A 22,427-nucleotide genomic window follows, 5' to 3' on the forward strand; every position below is an offset into this window, starting at 1 on the left:
CTACTCAACATATTAATTTAAATTTGAATTTACCCTTCTGGCTCTTTTCTTTAAAAACTGTACGGTATCTGGAATAGGATTTATACTCATTAATTGTATCTGAATGAATCATTCTGGTAGGTTAGAACAGAGGGAAATTTATTAATTGTACTTTTCAAACTAATCATTCTAAAATGCATCCCACCCAAGTAACACAGAGAACAGAAGAAACATGATAATGTGTCTGGGTGTTCTTGAACCACCGTCACTGATAGCCCACCCCCCACCCCCTCAAAGTTACATAGACAGATGAACAAGACTTTACATCTGCATCTTTGGTTTCTGAATCTTGATAGCTTTTCTGTAAGAGAGTTGATAGCTGGTATTTGGTTCACAGATCCTGAAGAAAAGATTATAGGGCCAACACTATTATTTTTTTAAGAGAACATGTCAAGAACAAAAAATGAAAATGTCAAAAGATAGGTTGATATACTGTATTACTTAAAGACTGTTTTGTTGGGAGAACTGACCAAGTGATTTACTAACAGCTTTGACTGGACAGTCTTTGGATTACGATGTAGATGAAAAATAAATGGGGATTCATTTCATGTTTACTCTGTCCAAACATTTGACAAAGAAAAAAATGAGAAAGCACAACTACAGTGTACAAACATGTAGAGGTGTTTTTCTGTTTTCAATTATGAAAAACAATTTGGTATTGGAGATTTTTCTCAAAAGCTACTTATCTATCTCTATATCTTTTAATTATATAAACTGTCTTTTATTCCTGATCACATCTGCCTACATTAAGAACTATGAGATTGTATAGATCTGACATTCAACTGGGATATAGGGGCAAAAACCAGTGGAGAAGAGGCCTTGGTAGATTCAAGTCTCGATAGATGTAGATCTCCTCAGAGAATCTCAGAGAAGATTAGGGTCTTTGGTGTCGCCTTTGGAAAAGTACGTTCAGTCACTAGGTAACATTGTTTTATTCCAGAGACATTCACTGAGTGCCTATTTGTGTCGAGTATTTGCTAGGTGTGAACTTATAATTTTTGGTGAGCATTACTTTCTATTATGGAGAGGTCTCCAACTGATACAAATTAATTAAGATAATAAAAAATAAAAGAAATAGTCTCTATTGCTCAAAAAAGCATATTACTGAACACTTCTAAAGATCCAGTGTATGTCATACTTATTTTTGGTGATTATTTGATGCATATTAACTGATACTATTCATGTTTTTGGAAGATATGGAAGACTAAAAAGTGGCTTCCTTTTCCTTTTAAAGTTTCCTATTTCTTGGTATTGATCACCCATTAAATTTGTTACTTGAATTCTTTAACCTTCATTTAATTTTCCTAAGCAAAGAAATCTCATACTCAAAATTTAAAGTAAAATATACTTAAAGATAGAACCTAATCACTCTTTAATGTGTATGTATTACTAACTCTATAAAGGAGATAATATAACATCTCCCTTCTAACTATATATTTTTCAGTACTGTGAAAATAGAACAACTTTTTAAAATATGTATCCTTTTGAGTCTTCATCGTGTAAAGAAATAAGCTATTTTGATGTTCACTTGAATAATTTGTATTTTATATTTAATATGTTGCATATATAATTAATTGTAATTGGGGAGGCAAAACATTAAGAATGATACTTGAGTTACTCCCCTGTTTGGTTTCTTCTCTAAACAACTTCTGTGCCATGTACATGCTGGAACTTCAAAAATATGTGAGAATTGTTTCTTCTTGCTGTTTCCTCAAAGAGCTAAGTTTCACTTTTATGCTTTTGCAAAAACACTTTACCACTGTTTTTGGCAGGGCTATGTGCTTTATTTGACAACAATCTACCGTAATTCTCTTATTTCAAAAAGCAATGCCCTTAATTCTAATTTTATGCTCTAATACTTTATAAAATAGTTCCATTTCTCCCATGCAAATTAAATCAGGCCATTTCATTGTTCTGTCTTGCTTGTCAATATAAGATATTTAAAGTGAGCAATAGACTTCTCAATTCTTCTCAATAGGTTGAGGACTGTTGTACTTTATTTTATCTTTTAATTCTAATCATCAATCTTCTGTAGTGAACCAAGTGACCAAGTAAGACACTTTCACTAAGACTTCACTGGATTCTTGTGTAGTGAGAGCAGTATTGCAGGAGTTTTCTTTACATTCTCATTCCTTCCACCTACCCAGAACTTAGGTTACTAAATTGAGATTTAGTATTATGCCAACAACCCAGGCTGAAAGAAGCTCTAAAAAGCAACCGTATGGAACACTTTCTGATTTTTCTGTAAATCTGTTACTGAGGACAGATTGTTTCATTATAGCGCATCTTTGGATAAGGTGATCGTTCTGATTATACTGCAAGAAATATTTGAATTGAGCAACTGGCTATTTAAAACAAACTATATACCCTCGTTTCATTAGCTACCAGCAAATCTAGAAGAAAATATGTATGTAGTCCATCTCAACCAACCTCTTAGAATCTTAGATTTTGTATGCTGATCTCACCCAGACTCCATCTTAACTCTCCTACATTTAATCTTGCTCTTCTTATTCTTTTTAAAACTTTTAATTATCATAAAACACATATAACATAAAATTTACCATCTTACCCATTCTTTAAATGTGTGATTCAGTAACGTTAAGTATATTCACATTGTGGTACAACCAATCTCCAAAACTCTTTTCATCTTGCAGAATTAAAATTCCACACTGTGAAGCAACACCCCCCACCACTCCCCTCTCACCTCAGCCCCTGATAGTGAGCATTCAGCCTGATATCTCTATGAATTTATCTACTCTAGGTAACTCATATAAGTGAAATTACACAGCCTTTGTTTTTTGCGATTGATTTACTTAATCTAGCATACTGTCCTGAAGATTCATCCATGTGTGGTATGTATACAAATTTCCCTTTTTGAGGCTAAATAATATTCTATTGTATGTATCCATATATCTTACATTGTGTTTATCCACTCAACTGTTGATGGACACATATGATGCTTCCACCTTCTAGATATTGTAAATAATGTTGCTATGAGCATGGGGGCACATCTTCAAAACCCATATTTCAATTTTGGGGTACATGCACAGGAGTGTAATTGCTGAATCATAATGTAATTAGATTTTAAATATTTTGAGGAGTCGTCATACTACCTTCCCTAACAGCTGCACCACTTTGCATTCCCACACACCACGCACAGGGTTCCAATTTCTCTATAGTCTCACCAACTCTAGTTATTTTCTGTTTTTTGATAGTCATTTTAATGAGTGTGAGGTGGCATTTTATTGTGGTTTTGACTTGCATTTCTTTAATTAGTGACTTTGAGCATCTTTTCATGTGCTTATTGGCTATTCATATATTGTCTTTGAAGAAATGTTTATTCTAGTCCTTTGCCTATTTTTTATTGTTTTTTTATTGTCAAGTTATAAAAGCTTCTTACTTATGTATTCTATACATTAACTCTTCAGATATATGATTTGCAAATATTTTCTCTAATTTCATGGGTTGCCTTTTCATTCTTACAGCATTTTTATATAATCTAATTCATCTATTTATCTTTTTGTTCCCTGTGAGTTATTTTTACTTTAACATAAGTATTCTATAAATTGCCTTACACTCTTTCTAGAATGGAATACAAATAGATGATAATGTAATTACCCACTTTTCAACATTAGGCATTTCTCATTTTTGTATGATATTTTAATATGTTGGACCTTGTTATGAACTCTTTTTATTTGTTAATGACATTAATGGAACAAATAGTACTCTTGTACATGAATAAAAATTATCTATGTAGGAAGAAACTTTTCCATGGATCTCTTGTTTTGGGGGGTTTTTTTGCATATTTTTTGAAGAAGGCACTAACTTGCTTTTGCTCTAGACTATGGAAAGTGGGGGTTGGATAGGTCAGGAGAGAGTAATGGGGGGAAAATGGGGACAACTGTAATTGAACAACAATAAAAATATATAAATAAATGAAGAAAAAGATAATTAGTAAACAGCTTTGGAAGAAAAGTCAAGTCTGTCTACAGCCTTGGAAGATGGAGTTAGTGTCTCCCTCTAGAGTTAAGGATAGGCATGCTTACAGCTGAATGCAAAAGATTTGCATTGCATAAGCTCAGAATTCCTCTCCTGTAATGCAACCCGCTGCACGTGAACGTTTCACCTGGCCCTCTTTTCATTGCCTTCTGGAAATTGTAGCAGTACAACAAAAGACTGACACACTGCCTACTGCCATTGCTATGACTAAGAAACTCCTTTGTCTTTGGCCCTGGAGGTTCATATCTTCTAAGAGAATCCACGAAACTATATCAGGCTGAATTGTTAATTTGCAAGTAGGGAAAAACTCAGACCCTTCACAGTGCTCAAAGATGTATTATAAGGGATTTGCCCTGGCTGGTATAGCTCAGTGGATTGAGCGCGGGCCTGCAAACCAAACAAAAGAGGTTCAATTCCCACTCAGAGCACATGCCTGGGTTGCAGGCCAGTTCCCAGCAGGGGACACACGCACGAGAGGCAACCATACATTGATATTTCTCTCCCTTTCTCCTTCCCTTCCCCTCTAAAGATAAATAAATAAAATATTTAAAAAATGATGTTTTATAAGAATTTATGTGATTATACTTGAAAGTCATTTAGTCTTATCTCCCACACAGTCAAGAATTTCTTCTACACATCCTGACAGATGGCATTCTAAATGTCACTTAAATGTTTCTAGTGATAAGAAACTCTCTCCAAAACCTGTTGCATCATTGATTAATAAGTATTTATGTTGAACTAAACTATTTACAACATTATAATACTGGTTTTGGTCTGGCCTCATCTGATATTAGATAGAATAATTATATACAATAAATAATAGAATAATATGGGAGGTCTTTGTGTTTGGAATTACTTAGTCTCTGCTAATCTTACTTAAGTCCCTAAATGTATCATTTTTATTCCATATTTTCACACAGTGTCCTCAGACCCACTGGACACTTTAGACAAACTCCAATATGATGGTGATCCTCACAGATGATCTGAACTATAGATTCAAGGCTCTGTATGGCTAAGGGACAGTTCAGTGAAAATATCATATATTATTTGTATCTAATACCTTTGATTGATGTAAAATTTTATTTACATTTTTTGTAGTTCTATCATATTGTTATATCATATTTTGCTTGTGAATGGTTTGAATATTCAGACTTTTTCCACATGGTCATACTCAAGCTGTGATTATATCTATAAAACTGATTTCTTTTACATTCATAAGGTTTTTACTTTTAGCCAGTCCAGATCATTTTGAATTTAGCTTCTGCCACCAGATATTAGTTAGGTATGATTTACAGCTATGCTATCTGAAAATATTATAGGCAATCTTTTAATTTCTTAAACCTTAGTTACTAATGGATGTGTTATTCACAAAAAGGCCTAAGAATAAGCCATTAAATTCCTTCTTCCATAATACCCCAGACCATCCTTCTAGAGTATTAATCAGTTATTCAACCACTTACAATCTACTGAATGATGCCATTAGCCAACATAAATGTCACCCCCTTATCCATAAAGATATGTTTTGGCAAAATTAAAATATTCCATATTACTGGAATTCTCTAGATTTACCAACTATTTCTAAAACTATATGTTAGCACTGTCCTAGGAGAGTAAGAGGAGTGTTGTTCAGGAGGATGAATTAATGTGAATTCATTTTGCTAATGAGTTCACATTGACCAAGCAAGATAAAGCCTACTGGACTCAGGCATCAATAGGAAATTGTTTACCTGATCTCTACTCTCAAGTAAAACGAAAACTGAGTCCCTGAAGGCGTGGTAGCTAAAATTCTTATTCACAAAGTCCAGGCAAAAATCCGTGACTTCTGATGTAGAACTAGAGGTAAACCATATTTGACTCCAAGGAAATAGATAGAAAACTCTCCTGCCTCCATTGCCACTTTTTGGTGTCACTGGAAATATCCTGTACCTTTATCATGGTGATAATTATAAATTTGTCAGAACGAATCAAACTATATACTTTAGAAAGAGTGAATACTACTGCATGCAAATTATACTTCGATACTTAAAATGAGTTTATTCTCTAAAAATTAGAGACTGTATATAAATATGAGAACAAAGAACATGAAACCAATATTGCCTTTAAAAACAAACTAAATTTTGATGTGGTAATAATCACTATTGAAATTCAGATCTAAAGCCACGGCAGAGCTATACAATGGAATATTACTTGGCCATAAAAAAGAAGGATATTTTGCCATCTGTGACAACATAGATGAGCCTACAGAGTATTAAGCTAAGTGAAATAAGTCAGATAAATGCAAATACCATATGATTTCACCTATATGTGGAATCTAAAGAACAATATAAACAAACAGAAAAACAGAAACAGATGCATAGATAAAGAGAACAGACTGGTGGTTATTAGGAGGAAAGGAGATTGAGGGACTAGGTGAAAAAGATGAAGGAATTGAGAAGTACAGATTGGTAGTTACAAAATAGTCATGGGGATATAAAGTATAGTGTAGGAAATATAGTCAATGGTATTGTAGTAACCATGTATGATGCCCGGTGGGTACTGGAAATATCATGGGAATACTTCGTAAAGTATGTAACTGTCTAACCACTATGCTGTACACCTAAAACTAATATAAAATAATATTGAAAATAAACTGTAATGTAAACAAATTTAAAAGATTTTGAAATGAAAAGGAACAGGTATTTTGTTTGGAAAAAAGTGAGCATAAGCCTGGCTAGTGTAGCTCAGTGGATTGAGCATGGGCCTGTGAACCAAAGGATCACAGTTTGACTCCCAGTGAGGGCACATGCCTGAGTTGCAGGCCAGTTCCCAGCAGGGGACACTCGAGAAGCAACCATACATATTTCTCTCCCTCTCTCCTTCCCTTCCCCTCTAAAGATAAATAAATAAAATCTTTTAAAAAATCTTGTAAGTTCACTTTCAGTGGTTTCTAACTAATCATGCCTTACAAATTAGATATCTATTATTTCTTCCATATATCATTAAACATTAAATGCAACAGTCCATTTTTTATTACTCTTGATATATCTGCAAAGCAAAAATTCACAAGACATATTCTCTATTTATATTGTAGTATAATCAGAAAATAACAATAAAAATTTAAAAAAGAAAAAACTACCCTGTATAAATCAAGCAGTGCTATCCTAAATAAATTTTCAGTCAAAGAGGAATTAAAATCTGTAATTAGAGACTAGGGAGAAAACTATGAAATTAAAACATACTCTGTCATTTTTAAGGATAGGGTCAAAGGTAAATTAATTTTTAAAATTTATAACTATGAAATCTTTATTTAAAAGAAAACACACATAAAATGAATAGTAAGTAAATAATAAGGGTAAAATCATTTTAAAAACCCAGAGAGGACCATAATGGATTAACAAATACAAAAGTAGATATGAATGAATTGGAAGACAAAAAGAGCATTAAAACAAACAGCTAAATCCAAATTAGTCTAGTTGAAAGATTAAAAAACAAAAAGCTCTGGCAGCTCAATTCCTGCATAATATTTTATAAAAATATCACAGTGTAATAAAAAATATTCTGATTGTAGTTCTGTTTCTCACTTTCTTTTTTTAAAGATTTTTATTTATTTATTTTTAGAGAGAGGGCAGAGGAGGGAGAAAGAGAGGGAGAGAAACATTAATGTGTGAGAGAAACACCCATCAGTTGCCTCTCTCACAAACCCCACTCATGACCAGGTCTGCAACTCAGGCATGTGCCCTGACCAGGAATCAAACCAGTGACCTTTTACTTTGTGGAATGACACTAAAACAAATAAGCCACACCAGTTGGGACTATTCACTTTCTTAATTCTTAACTTTAATACTATGTTTATTAATTTTAAGGTTTTTTTAAATCATAAATTAATTCAAATTATAGTCCACAAGATTATGCTCATAGATTCAAAGTGTTTTGAAAAAAGGAAATATTTATTTCTGATATTAGCTCCAGAAAAATGATAAATTTTTCTCAAGTGAATTCATAATCAAAATTATTAGTGAAATATTGAAGCATCCCTAGATAACCTTACTTATATCAATTTCTTTTTTTAAAAAAAATTTAGCCTATGCAGTAAGAGAAGAAAAAAAGATGTAAACATATAAAAACAGTACCAACAACATTATTTTCAGGTGATGTGAATAAAGCTTAATAATTACAATGACAATTCATAAGAATGAAAGTATTTTTAAAGTACATATCCAACTTCTAACAATAAGAAGTTAGGAAAAGAGCTTCTGCAAGATGGTTTCATAAGTAAACATGGTTCACCTCCTCACACAACCACAGCAAAATTATAACTAAACTGTAGAACAACCATCATTCAGAACCATATGAAATTGAGCTGAATGGAAGTCCTACCACTATAGAATTAAAGAAGTAAACACACCGAGACTGATAGGAGGGGTGGAAACTTGGAATGGGCTGGCCCCACACCCAGGTACCTAGGCATAAATTTAACCAAGGGGGAAAAAGACGTGTACTTGGAAAACTATAGGACACTGAAGAAAGAAATAGAGGAAGATACAAAGAAGTGAAAGTATATACCATGACATATATTGGAATAATTAACATCATTAAAATGTCCATACTATTCAAAGCAATCTATAAATTCAATACAATTCCTATTATGGTATCAATGGCATATTTCACAGATCTAGAACAAATATTCCAAAAACTTATATGGATCCAAAAACAAGCTTGAATAGCCTCAGCAACCTGGATAAAGAACAAAGTTGAAGGAATACAATACCTGGTATCAAACTATACTACAAGGCCACTATAATCAAAACAGGCTGTACCATACAACCCACACCATACACCAGAGTAAACTTAAAATGGATGAGAGACTTAAATATACATTTTGATATCATAAAAATCCTAGAGGAAAACAAAGGCAGTAAAATTTCAGATATCTCACATAGAATATTTTTACCGACACATCTGTTAGGACAAGAGAAATAAAGAAAAAATAAACAAATAGACTACATCAGATTAAAAGCTTCTGCATAGCTAAAGAAACCATTACCAAAGTTAAAAGGCAATCAACTATATAAGAGAACATATTTGCCAATGATACATTGGACAAGGGTTAAATCTCCAAAATATATAAAAAACTCATACTACTCAACACCAGGAAGACAAATAATCCAGTCAAAAAGTGGGGAAAGGACTGAATAGACACTTATCCAAGGAGGACATATAGATGGTCCATAGACGTAGGAAAAAATGTTCAACATCACTAGCTATCAGAAAGATGCAAATTAAAACCACAATGAGATATCTTCTCGTGGCTGTCAAAATGGCTATCATTAATAAATCAAAAAACAACTGCTGGCAAGGTTGTGGAGGAAAGGGAACCCTAGTGCACTGTTGGTGAAAATGCAGACTGGTGCAACCTCTGTGAAGAATAGTATGAAATTTCTTCAAAAAAATAAAAATGGAACTGCCTTTTGACATAGCAATTCCATTGTTGAGACTATACCCTAAGAATCCTAAAACACCAATTCAAAAGAAATTATGCACTCCCATGTTCACAGCAGTGTTATTTATAATAGCCAGGATTTGGAAATAGCCTAAGTGCCCATCAGTAGATGAGTGGATTAAAAAAAAAAACAAAAAACTGGTCCATCCATACAATGGAAGGCTACACAGCAGAAAGAAAGTAGGAATTCCTACCTTTGGCAACAACATGGATGGAACTGGAGACTATTATGCTAAGTGAAGTAAGCCAGTTGGGAAAGACAAATACCATATGATCTCACCTATAAGAGGAGTCTAATGAACAAAATAAACAAATGAGCAAAAGAAAACCAGAAGCATAGAATCGTGGAGCAAACTGACAGCTGTAAAAGGAGAAGAGGGAGATAGGGACTGATTGAAGGAAAGTAAAGGGGTTAGAGAATATATATGAAGGACCCACAAACATGGACAATGGTGAGGGGACTGATTGGAACCCCCCCACTCCGGGGTTGGTTGAGTGGAGAGTGTGAAGGAGAAAAAGTGGGACAACTGTAATAGCGTAAGTAACAAAATATTTTTAAAAATAAAAAATAGGACTTCCGGTAAAGATGGAGGCGTAAGTAGACACACTGTGCCTTCTCGCACAACCAAAATAAGAACAACAAAAACTTAGAAGCAAAACTACAACCAGTAATGACAGAAAATTGATCTATATGGAAGTCTGACAACCAAGGAGTTAAAATAGACACATTCATCTAGACTGGTAGGAGGGGTGGAGTTGGGTGGCCAGTCAGAGAGGGGTTGGGGCAAAAAAAGTGGCAGCTGGCAGACCCTAGGCACAGGGTGGCAGCGGACAGACCCAGTGAGCCAGTGGATTGTGGAGGGGCACAGTAGTCCCACATTCACTTACAGATAAACCAGACGAAACTGGGGAGCTAGACAGACCAAGCAACCCAGGGTCCCTGCACAAGGGAATAAAGCCCGAAAACACCAATTGAAAACACCTGTGGGGATTGAGGTGCCAAGAGAGACTCTGGCCTCACAGGATTGTTCATTAAAGAGACCCACAGGGTTCCTGAATGTACACAAACCCATCCACTCAGGAACCAGCACCAGAAGGGCCCAATTTGCTTGGGGGAAGCAGGGGAAGTGACTGAAGTCCGGCAGAGAGTGGAGCAAGTGCCATTATTCCATCTTAGACCCCTTCCCTACATACAGTGTCCCAACTCAGTAATGTGGGTTGCCCCTCCCCAGTAATTACCTAGGGCTCCACCCCTCACTACTACATAACAGGTGCAGGAAAAAAAAAAGGCCCAGCCCTGGCTTGTGTAGCTTGGTGGATTGAGTGCAGGCCTGAGAACCAAAGCATCACGGGTTTGATTCTCCATCAGGGCACATGCCTGGGTTGCAGGCCATATCCCCAGTATAGGATGTGCTAGAGGCAACCATACATTGATGTTTTATCCCCTCTCTTTCTCCCTCCCTTCCCTATCTTTCTTAAATAAATAAATAAAATCTTTTTTAAGAAGGCCCAAATGAAAGAACAGATTAAAGCTCCAGAACAAATACAACTAAGCAACAAAGAGATATCCAACCTATCAGGTGCACAGTTTAAAGAACTGATAACCAGGATGCTCACAGAATTGGTTGAATCTGGTTGCAAATTAGATGAAAAAAATGAAGGCTACACTAATGGAAATGAAGGAAAATGCACAGGGAACCAAAAGTGATGGAAAAGAAACTGGGACTCAAATCAACGGAGTGGACCAGAAGGAAGAAAGAAACAACCAGACAGAAAAGAAGGAAGAAACAAGAATTCAAAAAAATGAGGAGAGGCTTGGGAAACTCTAGGACATCTTTAAACGTTCCAACATCCGAATTATAGGGGTACCAGAAGGAGAACAAGAAGTGCAACAAGTGGAAAACTCATCTGAACAAATAATAAAGAAGAACTTCCCCAATCTGGCAAAGGAAATAGCCTTCCAGGAAGTCCAGGAAGCTCAGAAAGTCCCAAAGAAGTTGGACCCAAGGAGGAACACACCAAGGCACATCATAATTACATTAGCCAAGATTAAAAGGAAGGAGCAAATCCTAGAAGCAGCAAGAGATAAGGGGACAGTCACCTACAAAGGAGTTCCCATCAGACTGTCAGCTGATTTCTCAAAAGAGACCTTGCAGGCAAGAAGGGGCTGGAAAGAAATATTCCAAGTCATGAAAGGCAAGGATCTACACACAAGATTGCTCTATCCAGCAAAGCTTTCATTTAGAATCGGGGGGGCAGATAAAGTGCTCCTCAGATAAGGTCAAGTTCAAGGAGTTCATCATTACCAATCTGACTTATTATAGGAAATGTTAAAGGGAAAGGGATTTATCTAAGAAAAAAAGATAAAAGAACATGTGTAGTAAAATTACAGCAAACTCGCAATTATTAACAATCACATCTAAAACAAAAACACACAACAAAACAAACAAGCAAGCAAAATATGACCAATGACACTCAAATACGGAACAGGCTGACAGGGTCCAGAGGGGAGAGGGGAGAGAATCACAGGGGAAAAGGGGAAGGACTCACATGAACAAGTATAAAGGACACATGGACAATAACTAAGGTGGGAGGCGGAAATGGGAGGGAGGTGGGGAGCACTGCGGGGGCAGGGTTGGGAATGTAAGACAGAAAACTGTACTTGAACAAGAATTAAATAAAAATTAAAATTAAAAAAATAAAACAAAAACACACCAAGCAAACAACTAGAACAGGAACAGAACCACAGAAATAGAGACCACATGGAGGGTTAGCAACAGGGGAGTGGGAGGAGGAGAGAGGGGGAAAAGATACAGAGAATCAGTAGCATAGATGGTAGGTAGAAAATAGACAGGGGGAGGGCAAGAATAGTATGGGAAATAAAAAATCTAAAGAACTTGTGACACACGGACATGAACTAAAGGGGGGAATGTGGGTGGGAGAGGGTGTGCAGGGTGGAGGGGAGTGAAGAGGGGAAAAGGGACAGCTGTAATAGCATAATCAATAAAATATATTTAAAAATAAAAATAAAATAAAACCCAAAAATTGTGAGGGATATCTTCCAAGCAAAGGGTCCCAGCCCAGGGTTCCATTGCCAAGAAGATAAGTTTGCCTAACCTCTGGCTGTGAAAACCAGCAATGATAGAGGGTGTGGCAAACAAAAACTTCTGAAATCCCAGGCAGTTGCTCCCATAGGGCCAGCACACAGACTTACTCTAACTCACTCCTTCTGAGCTCCAGCACCACAGTAGATCAAAAGGTATTGGAGACATTCAGGGAGGAACTGAATTGCCTAGCATCAGTGCAAGAGTTGGGGCCAGCCTTCTCCTAGACAGAAGTGCTGGCAGAGGCCATTGTTCCATTTCTCTGTCCTCTCCTTACAGAGCCACAGGGCTGACAGGTGGGTACCATACCTGAGACTCCCTCAACCTGGCTCATATGGTTTGCCCCATCCTGCTGATTCCTTGAGGCCCTGCCCCTCACAACTTGCAGGCACACCCAGGCTGTTCCTAGTGGCATTTCCATATCAGTGGTTTGCTTTGGCTTATGCTTTGGGTTTTCCTAAATTCTCCCAAACAAGCAGCATCTGACTTCAATGAGCCCCTTACCTAAGTTGCCTAAGGCCCGGCACTAGCAGCAGCTGGCTTTGGTTCACAGCTTGGCTTCTCCTGGGCACTTGCAAGCCTGGGACAAGCAGCAGTGATCTGCAGATCATTTTGTAGCTGATGCTGGGTGGCCCTAGACAGAACAAAGGTAGTGGTAGACCTTGGATGTCCCAACAGCAATCAAGGACCAACAACAACAGGAGGGTGTACACGTCTCACACACTGGGCACACCTTCAGTACTCAGCTTGGATAATAGGAGGGGCTGTGCTACTAGATCCTACAAGACACCAACTACATTACGCCACTCTATCAAGCCTGGGAGACATAGTAGTTCTACCTACTATGTAGAAACAAACACAGGAAGGCTGCCATAATCAGAAGACAAAGAAACATAGCCCAAATAAAGGAACAGAACAAAACTCCAGTAAAAGAACTAAACACAGTGGAGAGAAGTGATCTACTAGATGCAGAGTTCAAAATACTGGTTATAAGAATTCTCCTCTCCTCTCCTAGAGAGGACCTTAACAGCATTAAAAAAATCAAGTCAGAAATAAAGGATACACTAATTTAAATAAATAACAATTTACAGAGCATCAAAAGTAGAGTGGATAAAGCTGAGAATCAAATCAGCAAATTGCAGCATAAGGAAGCAAAAAACAAGCAATCAGAACAAAGGAAGAAAAAAGAATCCAAAAAAGTGAAAATAGTGTAAGGAACCTCTGGGACAATTTCAAGTTTCCCAGAATTTGCCTTATGGAAGACCAGGGAGAGAAGAGAAAGAGCAAGAAATTGGAAACATATTGGAAAAAACTTTTCTAACTTTGTGAAGGAAATAGACATACATGTCCAGAAAGCTCAGAGAGTCCCAAACAACATGAACCCAAAGAGGCCCACACTAAGACACATCATAATTAAAATACCAAAGGTCAAATACAAAGAGAAAATTTTATGTTTTTCTTTTTTTTAAGATTTTATTTATTTATTTATCTTTAAAGGGGAAGGAGAAAGGGAGAGAAACATCAATGTATGGCTGCCTTTCATGAATCCCCTGCTGGGAACTGGCCTGCAGGGAACTGGCCTACAACCCATGTATGTGCCCTGACTGGGAATTGAACCACGATCCTCTGGTTTGCAGGCCTGTGCTCAATCCACTGAGCTACACCAGCCAGGGCTTCAAAGAGAAGATTTTAAAAGTAGTAAGAGAAAAGCAGCTGGTTACCTCCATGGGAGCTCCTATAAGACTGTCAGCTGAAACTTTGCAGGCTAGAATAGATTGGCAAGAAATATTTAAAGTGATGAAAAGCAAGGATCTACAACCAAGATTACTCCTACCAGCAAAGCTCTCCTTTAGAATCAAAGGACAGATAAACAGCTTCCCAGACGAGACTAGGCTAACAGAGTTGACCTCCAGTATTATATGAAACATGAAAGGCTCTTGTTAAATAATAAGAAGGTAAACATTTTGAACAATAAAATGGCAAAAAAATACATGTCTATCAAAAATTGAATCTAAAAAGCAAAATAAACATAAAGAACAGAAACGGAATAATAGATAAAAAGAATGTTTTGATGGTTGCTACATGGGAGGTGGGTCATGGGGATGGATGAAAAATGTGAAGGGATTATGAAGTACAAATTCATAGTTACAGAATAGTCATGGGGATGTAAAGTACAGCCTAGGGAGTAGAGTAGCCAAAAAACATATATATGTGTGTCCCATGGACATTGATGTTGGTGTGGAGATTACCTAACGGAGTGGGTGGCTGGGTGGAAGGAGACAAAGGGAGAAAAATTGGGACAATTGTAGTAGCACAAACAATAAAATATAATTTAAAAAGAAGTTAGGAAATATAATGGAAATTTTTTATATATATTATGCATGTATGTAGTGCTTCTCAAACTTTAGTTACATACAAACCACCTGATGGTCTTGCTAAAATGCAAATTTAGTATGTTTGTAGAATGGGGAATAAAAATTTTATATTTCTAATGAACATCTGGGTGCTACTGATCATATTTTAAGTAATAAGATATGTGTACACACATATGTATGTAATATCAACATATATACAAATATTCACATGTATAATTCTCATGTATAATTTAAAAAATTCAGAATTAGCAAGAATAATATTAAGTTTTTAGACAAGAATATTTGAATTAAGAAGAGAAATGTCATATTCCTAGATGGAAGACAATAGTACAAAAATATCTATTCTTTCTACAAATTAATCTAATGCCTTTATTTAAACACCAATGAAAAACATCAAATGCTGTATTTTGCAGCTTTAAGAATGAAAATTGTAAAATTCATCAAGAAGAATAAATATGTCATATTAGATAACAAATTGTTTTTAAAAGAGGAATTAGGCAAGTCTTTCCCCTCAGGAAACTAAAATGTATTTTTAAATGACAATAACTAAAGCAATTTGTTTCTGACATAGTCAGATCGAAAGTGTGTGGCACAAAGTCCAGCCGTTGATCTAAATGCACATATGAATTTAGTATATAATAAAATGGCATATCAAACCACTGAGAGAAGAATAAGTTATTTGACAAGTGAATTGAGATACCTTGACTAATCACCAAAATACATATATTCTGGCCTCACAACATCATGACCTTAGGACTTAAAAAACACACATGTATACATACAAAGTTATGTAAACTTTAATATAAAAGATAAATTTTTAAAGTATTAGTAAGTAAAATAAATAAAAAGCATAAGATATACCACAGGGTCTGGATTTATAAAAAAATAAACTTTTGTCTCTTGTAATATTTATCATTCCATATAATCCTTCTCTTAAACTAGGCTTAGTCAATCAAGTGAGTGATCATGGCCCATTACTAACAGTATCTCCATTCTTATGGCAAAAATTTGGTGACTTCTGTAATTTAGTGATTTACTCTAACATGATTCTTGTTTTTACCAAAAGCCTTATCTGCATAGCCTAAATCAGAGTTATTTCCTCTCTGATAGGAATCAGACCATTCAACACGGAGATCATCCCTCTCTACTTATAACCGTAGGGTTTCTGTTTCTGTTTTTCTTTTTACTACAGCCCCAGTCAGATTGTCCACTTTGATCATAGACAGCCTCCTACAGCTCCCCAGATGCCATCAAATGATAAATGACTAAGAAATTTTTTAAGGCTAAATCAACATTTCTTCTACAAGTTATACACAAGATAAAATACATCTTTAAAAAGGTATGTCATTTTAGAAAGCATCACAAAAGTTAATAAAAATGTAAAAATTAGGCTTTATAATAACCTGTGGGATTTCATTGCCAAGTATCGACCAGGATATATTAGAAGCACACAGTGAATGGTGCGATAATTGTAAGAATCAAGAATAATAAATTGCCAGGTGTAATATTTTAGTCCAAATTTCTAAACATTCTTTTATAATTATATCTCCAATTCTCCAGGTAGACTGAATCCAGGTTTTCTTTGGGTTCCTCTTAAGGAGTGTAGGGCGATGTTATGATTAAAAGAACCTGGTTCGGTCTAGCAATAGCGATTCTAAACTCATTTAGAATGAGTATGAGTTTAGAATAGTTCTAAATATAGTTCTCTACTATATGTCTTCAACATCATAAAAAGGCTTCAAATTACAATCAACTTTTTAAAAATCTTTTTTTAAAAATCACACTGAGACAGTGTTTTCTTCACCAACCTTCAATTACCCACAAAAGTCTCTTCCCCCACTTACATCAAAAAGCTACTTCGGTGACTCTTCCTTTCCTTCTCCTTTTTTCACTAAACCCTTTCCTCACTACTACTTCTGCCTACCACTCCCCATCCTTCTATTTTGGTTAAAAGAATTTTGGCAGAGCAAGATTTTTGGAGATCAGCTTAGCAAAGCCAGAATGCTACATCATGGGCAAAAGATGTCAGACTAGAAACATCCACTCATTAAGGACATTTTAGGTGCTCACTAAAAATGCATAAGTGAATATATGATTACATAGTAAGAAGAAAGAATTATTTGGTGTGAAAGAAAAGGTTCTGGTTAAATTCGGAAGACCCAGGCCACTAGACAGAGATCTACTTTTATTTAGATTGATCTAAATAATAATCTTTTACAAGATTATTTTTACAGGGATAAAACATATAAATGTGCTATGTAAACATATTCTTTTCTAATTAATATAAAGAATTAGTTTTGTATTGGTATAAACTCATACAGTAGTTTTTATACTTTCATCATTTTAATCAGAAATCATCAAAGCAAATAATTTTTGTTCTTGGGGAATTAATGTATTAATTTGTACAAATTATTAGTCATAAAGTACAGTGAAGCTTTACTAAATCAGGCCCATTTAACTCAGAAATCACAAGAAAGGCAGTAACGTATAATGCAAAGTGCTGTGACTAAAGATGGGAAACACAATAAACTTGAACTTCTTCGACTAACTAGTTGTATGTGATTTTAGAAAGGTCCTTTCACCTCTCGGGTTTCTGTTCACTGGTGCTTAATATGCTCATTTAATCAATCCATCTCCTCATAACTCTATAATTTTACCAGATAGATGTTTCTCTTCTAGTTTTTTCTTTTTCCAAACAATTTTTCCAGGAACGGAATTATTTTTGTCTGCATTTTTTTAAGATCTGGAGTTCTTAAATAGCCTTAATAGGTCAAATGAATTCCCTAAATTTTGGCAATTTTGTTTATTATTCTGGACAGAAGCCTATAGCTTTCATCTGATTCTCAAAAAGGCCCATAAATCTCTCAAGAAAAGATTAAGAACCACTTTAATAATAAACTAATTCCAAAAGATTCTCACCAATTTGTTTTAAAAACAGCCTAATAAGAACATTGCTTAATAATCCCATGTTAGCTCTATAACATTTTTTTACCCCACATCAATAACATCATACACTATTAACATGAACTACATTTCAAATTTTCACTAATACTGTCTCCTCAGTTGGTGATGGGCCATGGTCTACATCTGTCAGCCTCACCTCATTATGTCAGATGCCCTGAACAGTGACTGGCAAGAAAGGAAAATGTCTACCCGTTCACTTCTGGACGAAGAAGGCAGGTGGGGAGTGATCGTTATCTCATCTAGGCTTGGCCTGAGGCTCCAGAACTTTATGAAACGCCAGAGGAATAATCAAGATTTGCTACTAGAAGAGAAAAATGGAAACCCAAACTTAATAAAGGCCTCACTAAAACTGTCAAGGTCAAGACCAGAGTCTTTAAGCAGTATGGGGCTCCCTTCATTCCACTATGTCATCCAACTGGGGGAAGATGCAGAAACTAATTAGGGAGTGAGGAAGAACATGTCACCCAAATTCCAGTTTCTTTCTTTGAAAGAAAATTCAGTAGCTAGCAACTTTTTCCTCTGTTATAGGTAGACATACCATAAATAACCTGTGATTTTTGCCTGATGTAGTAACATAAAATAAAATAATGACATGTATTACATGTAATATAAGTTGGATTCAACTTCTTTGTTATTGTCATATCCATAAAAGGTCTCCGGTACTATAAATAAAATTGCTTTTATCATGCAAACTTAATTAGCTTTTCACTAATGTTTGTTTATTTGTCTTCACTGACAATTACAGGAAGAAAGGGCTTCATTCATTAGTATCTCTTAAACTATATAACATATAAAATTGGATGCATGTTATTCATTTCAATACAGTTCTGTAATTGCGTTTTAAAAACCTAATAACATTTGCATTTCTTTTATCTTTTTACAGGAGCATTGTTTTAAACCCAGCCTACTTTCGAAATCATCTTCGTCAGGCAACAGTGTTTAGATGTCTGGAGAGATATTCAGAAGCTGCCCGGTATGTTTGTTGTAACTTTAGGGGAGATTTATTTCAAGTTAAATTGATTTTATTCTCAGCTTCTGGTAATACTATAATAGAACTTTCCATTTCTCTCATGGACTATGATTTTACCAGAATTATTGTCTTATAAATGTCAAACCAACAATTATTGACTATTATTTTTCTTTAATTAAAGCTATTCTATGTTCATAGCTCTTGATAAAATTCAAATTTTCCAGACATGAGCTCACTGATAACGATGGTAAAAACTTTCATGGAAGACTAGAAATGAACTTGACCTCTTGCTGTCAGGTACATTCCTGATCCTGGTTGTAATGACACAACTGGAAGTATCTCTTTCTTGACTTCTGGAAATGAAATCCGACCACATAAAAAGGACCCCAGGAGCCCATATCTAGAGGAGATGGCATCAGTTATAACTACAAGGGTTGTTAGATGTCCTGAAGTATTTGCCTCTTGAATGCAAATATGTTTCATAAAAACTTAGTAAAATAACTCTTAATATTCTCATCCCCAGAACCTAGAAATATAGCAAATTAGTGCAAGAATTGTGAGACAGCCTCATTGCTATATTCAGAGTTTCTACTCACCTGTGACAACCAAGACTATTTTTCTTCCTGGGTCAAGTTCATCATATCAGACTTCCCTCTTTTTTATGAATTCTCTCAATTTCTATTTCCCAGTGTATACATACATTATTTCTTATTCATCTACCCTACCACCCCAGAAATTTAGCAGGTGTGGGTGGTTTCTACACTTAATCCAAATGCAACTCCTAGGAAGAAATTTATACTAATATAAATGGGGAAGGAAGGGCTATATTGCAGGTGGCAACTGTCTTTAGAACATGTGCAAATAAGACTTTCTTGAAAAATTAAGTTTAAGGAATTTAAGTTGATAATAAAATGGTTCCATAAAACTGATAGCATGAGGCTGACATGAATTATTTTTGTGTAAGATTGTCATAGGAGCCAACCGAACTCAAATAAATGATGGATATGGAAAGCAGAATTACGCCCAATTGGTCTCACTTTGCAGTCAAACAACCAATATGTCACAACATCTATTTCCCTGTGTGTTAATGTCCACTTTTAACAATTAAAATGGGCCCTGGCCAGTGTGGCTCAATTGGTTGGACATCTTCCTGCAAACCAAAATGTCACAGGTTCAATTCCTGGTCAGGGCACATGCCTGGGTTGTGGGTTTGGACCCTGGTCAGGTTGTGTACGGGAGGCAACCAACCAGTGTTTCTCACAATGATATTTTGCTCTTATTCTTTCTCCCACCCTTCCCTTCTCTCTAGAATCAATAAGAGAAAAAAATAATTAAAATGGGTCTTCATCAAGTATTTCTTATTAGTCTCTTTTAAATTTTACAGCTCTCTGTAAAACAGGTTTTCTTAAGAGGTAATTTATTAATATGTCTTTATAATCTAATCAAATCATCAATAGAAGGTTGGGTGCAACTTCAGAACTAGACTGCAACTAGTAAAAAGCGCTTGATGGTATGCTGGGATCAGCTTATATAGACTCTAGGAAGCTATAGGAGAAAGGAGCAATTCTGGGAGAAATTACACTATGGAAATTGGCAACCATAGCAAATCCAGGCTTTGGGGTTTGGAGGAGAGCCAAGTTAGCAGCATATCATTAATTATGACTTAATTGTATTAAACCTAATTGAGTTAAAGTGGTGACAAAAATTTTTATGGATCCTAGAATAAATACACAAGAACTTAAAAATTAAGAATTTCTTAGTATTTACCATGTAAAATTGGCATTGAATAATCAGTGTTCTTGACATGTATATCCCTGCACTGATATAAGTATATTTATTTAAAACCATTTGGTGAATGACCTGGCAATACTCCTTGAGAGAGTTACTGGTAATTGTTGGGTGTAATGGTGTAGACTTTCCAACAAAGTAGCAGGTACAACTGCTTTCAGAAACACATTTTTTTTAATCTTGGTTCCCTTGGTTTTCTCAATATACAGTATTATAGCCCTTGATAAGAGCATTGACTATTTCCCCCCCTAAGGAAAAGAATGCTATGAACTGTGAACATGAATATGTTAGTGTTTCTCAGCTGTTGGAGTTATAATGTAAACAACAAATATAAATCAGCTTATAAAACATTTCTGTTTATCATTAATTTCTTAGGAGATCTGGTTAATTTGGTTCAGGTCTTCTACAAGCACATTATATTAAAATTTATTGGAAAAATCCACGCATTAATGTTCTTTCCTCTAGGATGCCAAGTAGTCATGTGTCTGAGATTGAGAAGCACTTACCAAATGCAAAAAAATATTCCATTTTATGTGACTTAGACTATCTTAAAACAATGCTTCTATTGAAGCGGAATGTGTATTACCTGATCCAACTTAGAGTTTTTATAGCCATTCTCTGGAAATTAGGCTATGTTTTCCTGAGTCTAACCATCTCTACCCAGAAAGGACTTCCTAGTGAAGCCAATAAAAAATGCCCAGGACGGACTTATGAAAGCTCACATTCCCAACCAAAGAGGTTAGAGGAAATGGTACTCCTGGTGGTTGAAGGCAATGTATCAGTCAGTTCTACAGAAATGGGAAGGTCCTTTTATGGGTCAATATCCTTTCAGGAACATGCTACTAGAAGAAAAAGCAAGAATATAGAGATGGTAGAAAACAGAACAAAAATAGGGATATTTTATTTCGGTTTAGGTTTTGCGAGGATGCTAGTCACCCTTGAGGAGACAACTGGCACTGGTTGAAGTGATGAAAATCACATTTTCAGAAAACCAGTCTAAATCAAGATTGCTGTAACCTGCCAAGAAACAAGAAACCTCTGAGGCCTTACCTGAAATAGCGAGTAGCCTAGCTCATTAGCATCTCTTTGTTTCTATGCCTACAAAAGTGTATGTGATTAAGTAGAATGTCTTTGCTCAGATCAGTTCCTCCTCCCCCAACACACACACACGCACACACACACACAATCACATCATTTGGCACCACCTTCATAAGAAAGATGGTAAGACAAGAAAAAATATGCAGAGTTAAGAAACAAACAAACAAAAGCCAAGACTGACTATTTTGGGATAAGAACTAGTGACTCATAATAACATGAGTGGCATGATGTCTTTCATCTCTGTATGCTTGGTGTTTAGCACAGGATTTGGCACATGCCAAGCACCAGCTTGGGGTTTGCAGATTAAATTAGCTAGTTTTGGAGTTGGTAGTTAATAACTATTTACCTTTATCAGTAATTAGATATTACATGAAATTGTTAGTGCAACCCTGGTTGAAAGGTAAATATGAAAGTGTGTGCATAGCATTGTAGTTAAAGTGATAATGTTATGCCTCCTATAGTGAAAATCCATAAGGCAAAATAAACGATATGGCACAGAATCTTTAGTTAAAACCATGCTGTGTAAGAGGCAGCATAAAGGAGAAAGCACAACAAAGCCTTTTTATCCATCACTGGTGAAGAATTAGCCATACATTTCTACATACATGACC

General features: G+C 35.6%; 1 protein-coding gene across 1 annotated transcript in view; it reads left to right on the forward strand.

Annotated features, from left to right (window-relative positions):
• The window catches only part of SPATA16 (spermatogenesis associated 16), a 190,560-nt gene that overhangs the window by 56,417 nt on the left and 111,716 nt on the right, over positions 1 to 22,427 (forward strand). The window contains exon 3 of the mRNA XM_037046707.1: positions 18,844 to 18,933. Within this exon, the coding sequence (XP_036902602.1) occupies positions 18,844 to 18,933 (90 nt within the window). The remainder of the gene's footprint in view (positions 1 to 18,843; positions 18,934 to 22,427) is intronic.

Source organism: Sturnira hondurensis, unplaced genomic scaffold (assembly GCF_014824575.4).
Source record: "Sturnira hondurensis isolate 20B ecotype Veracruz unplaced genomic scaffold, ASM1482457v3 Scaffold0005279, whole genome shotgun sequence".
Taxonomy (NCBI): domain Eukaryota; kingdom Metazoa; phylum Chordata; class Mammalia; order Chiroptera; family Phyllostomidae; genus Sturnira; species Sturnira hondurensis.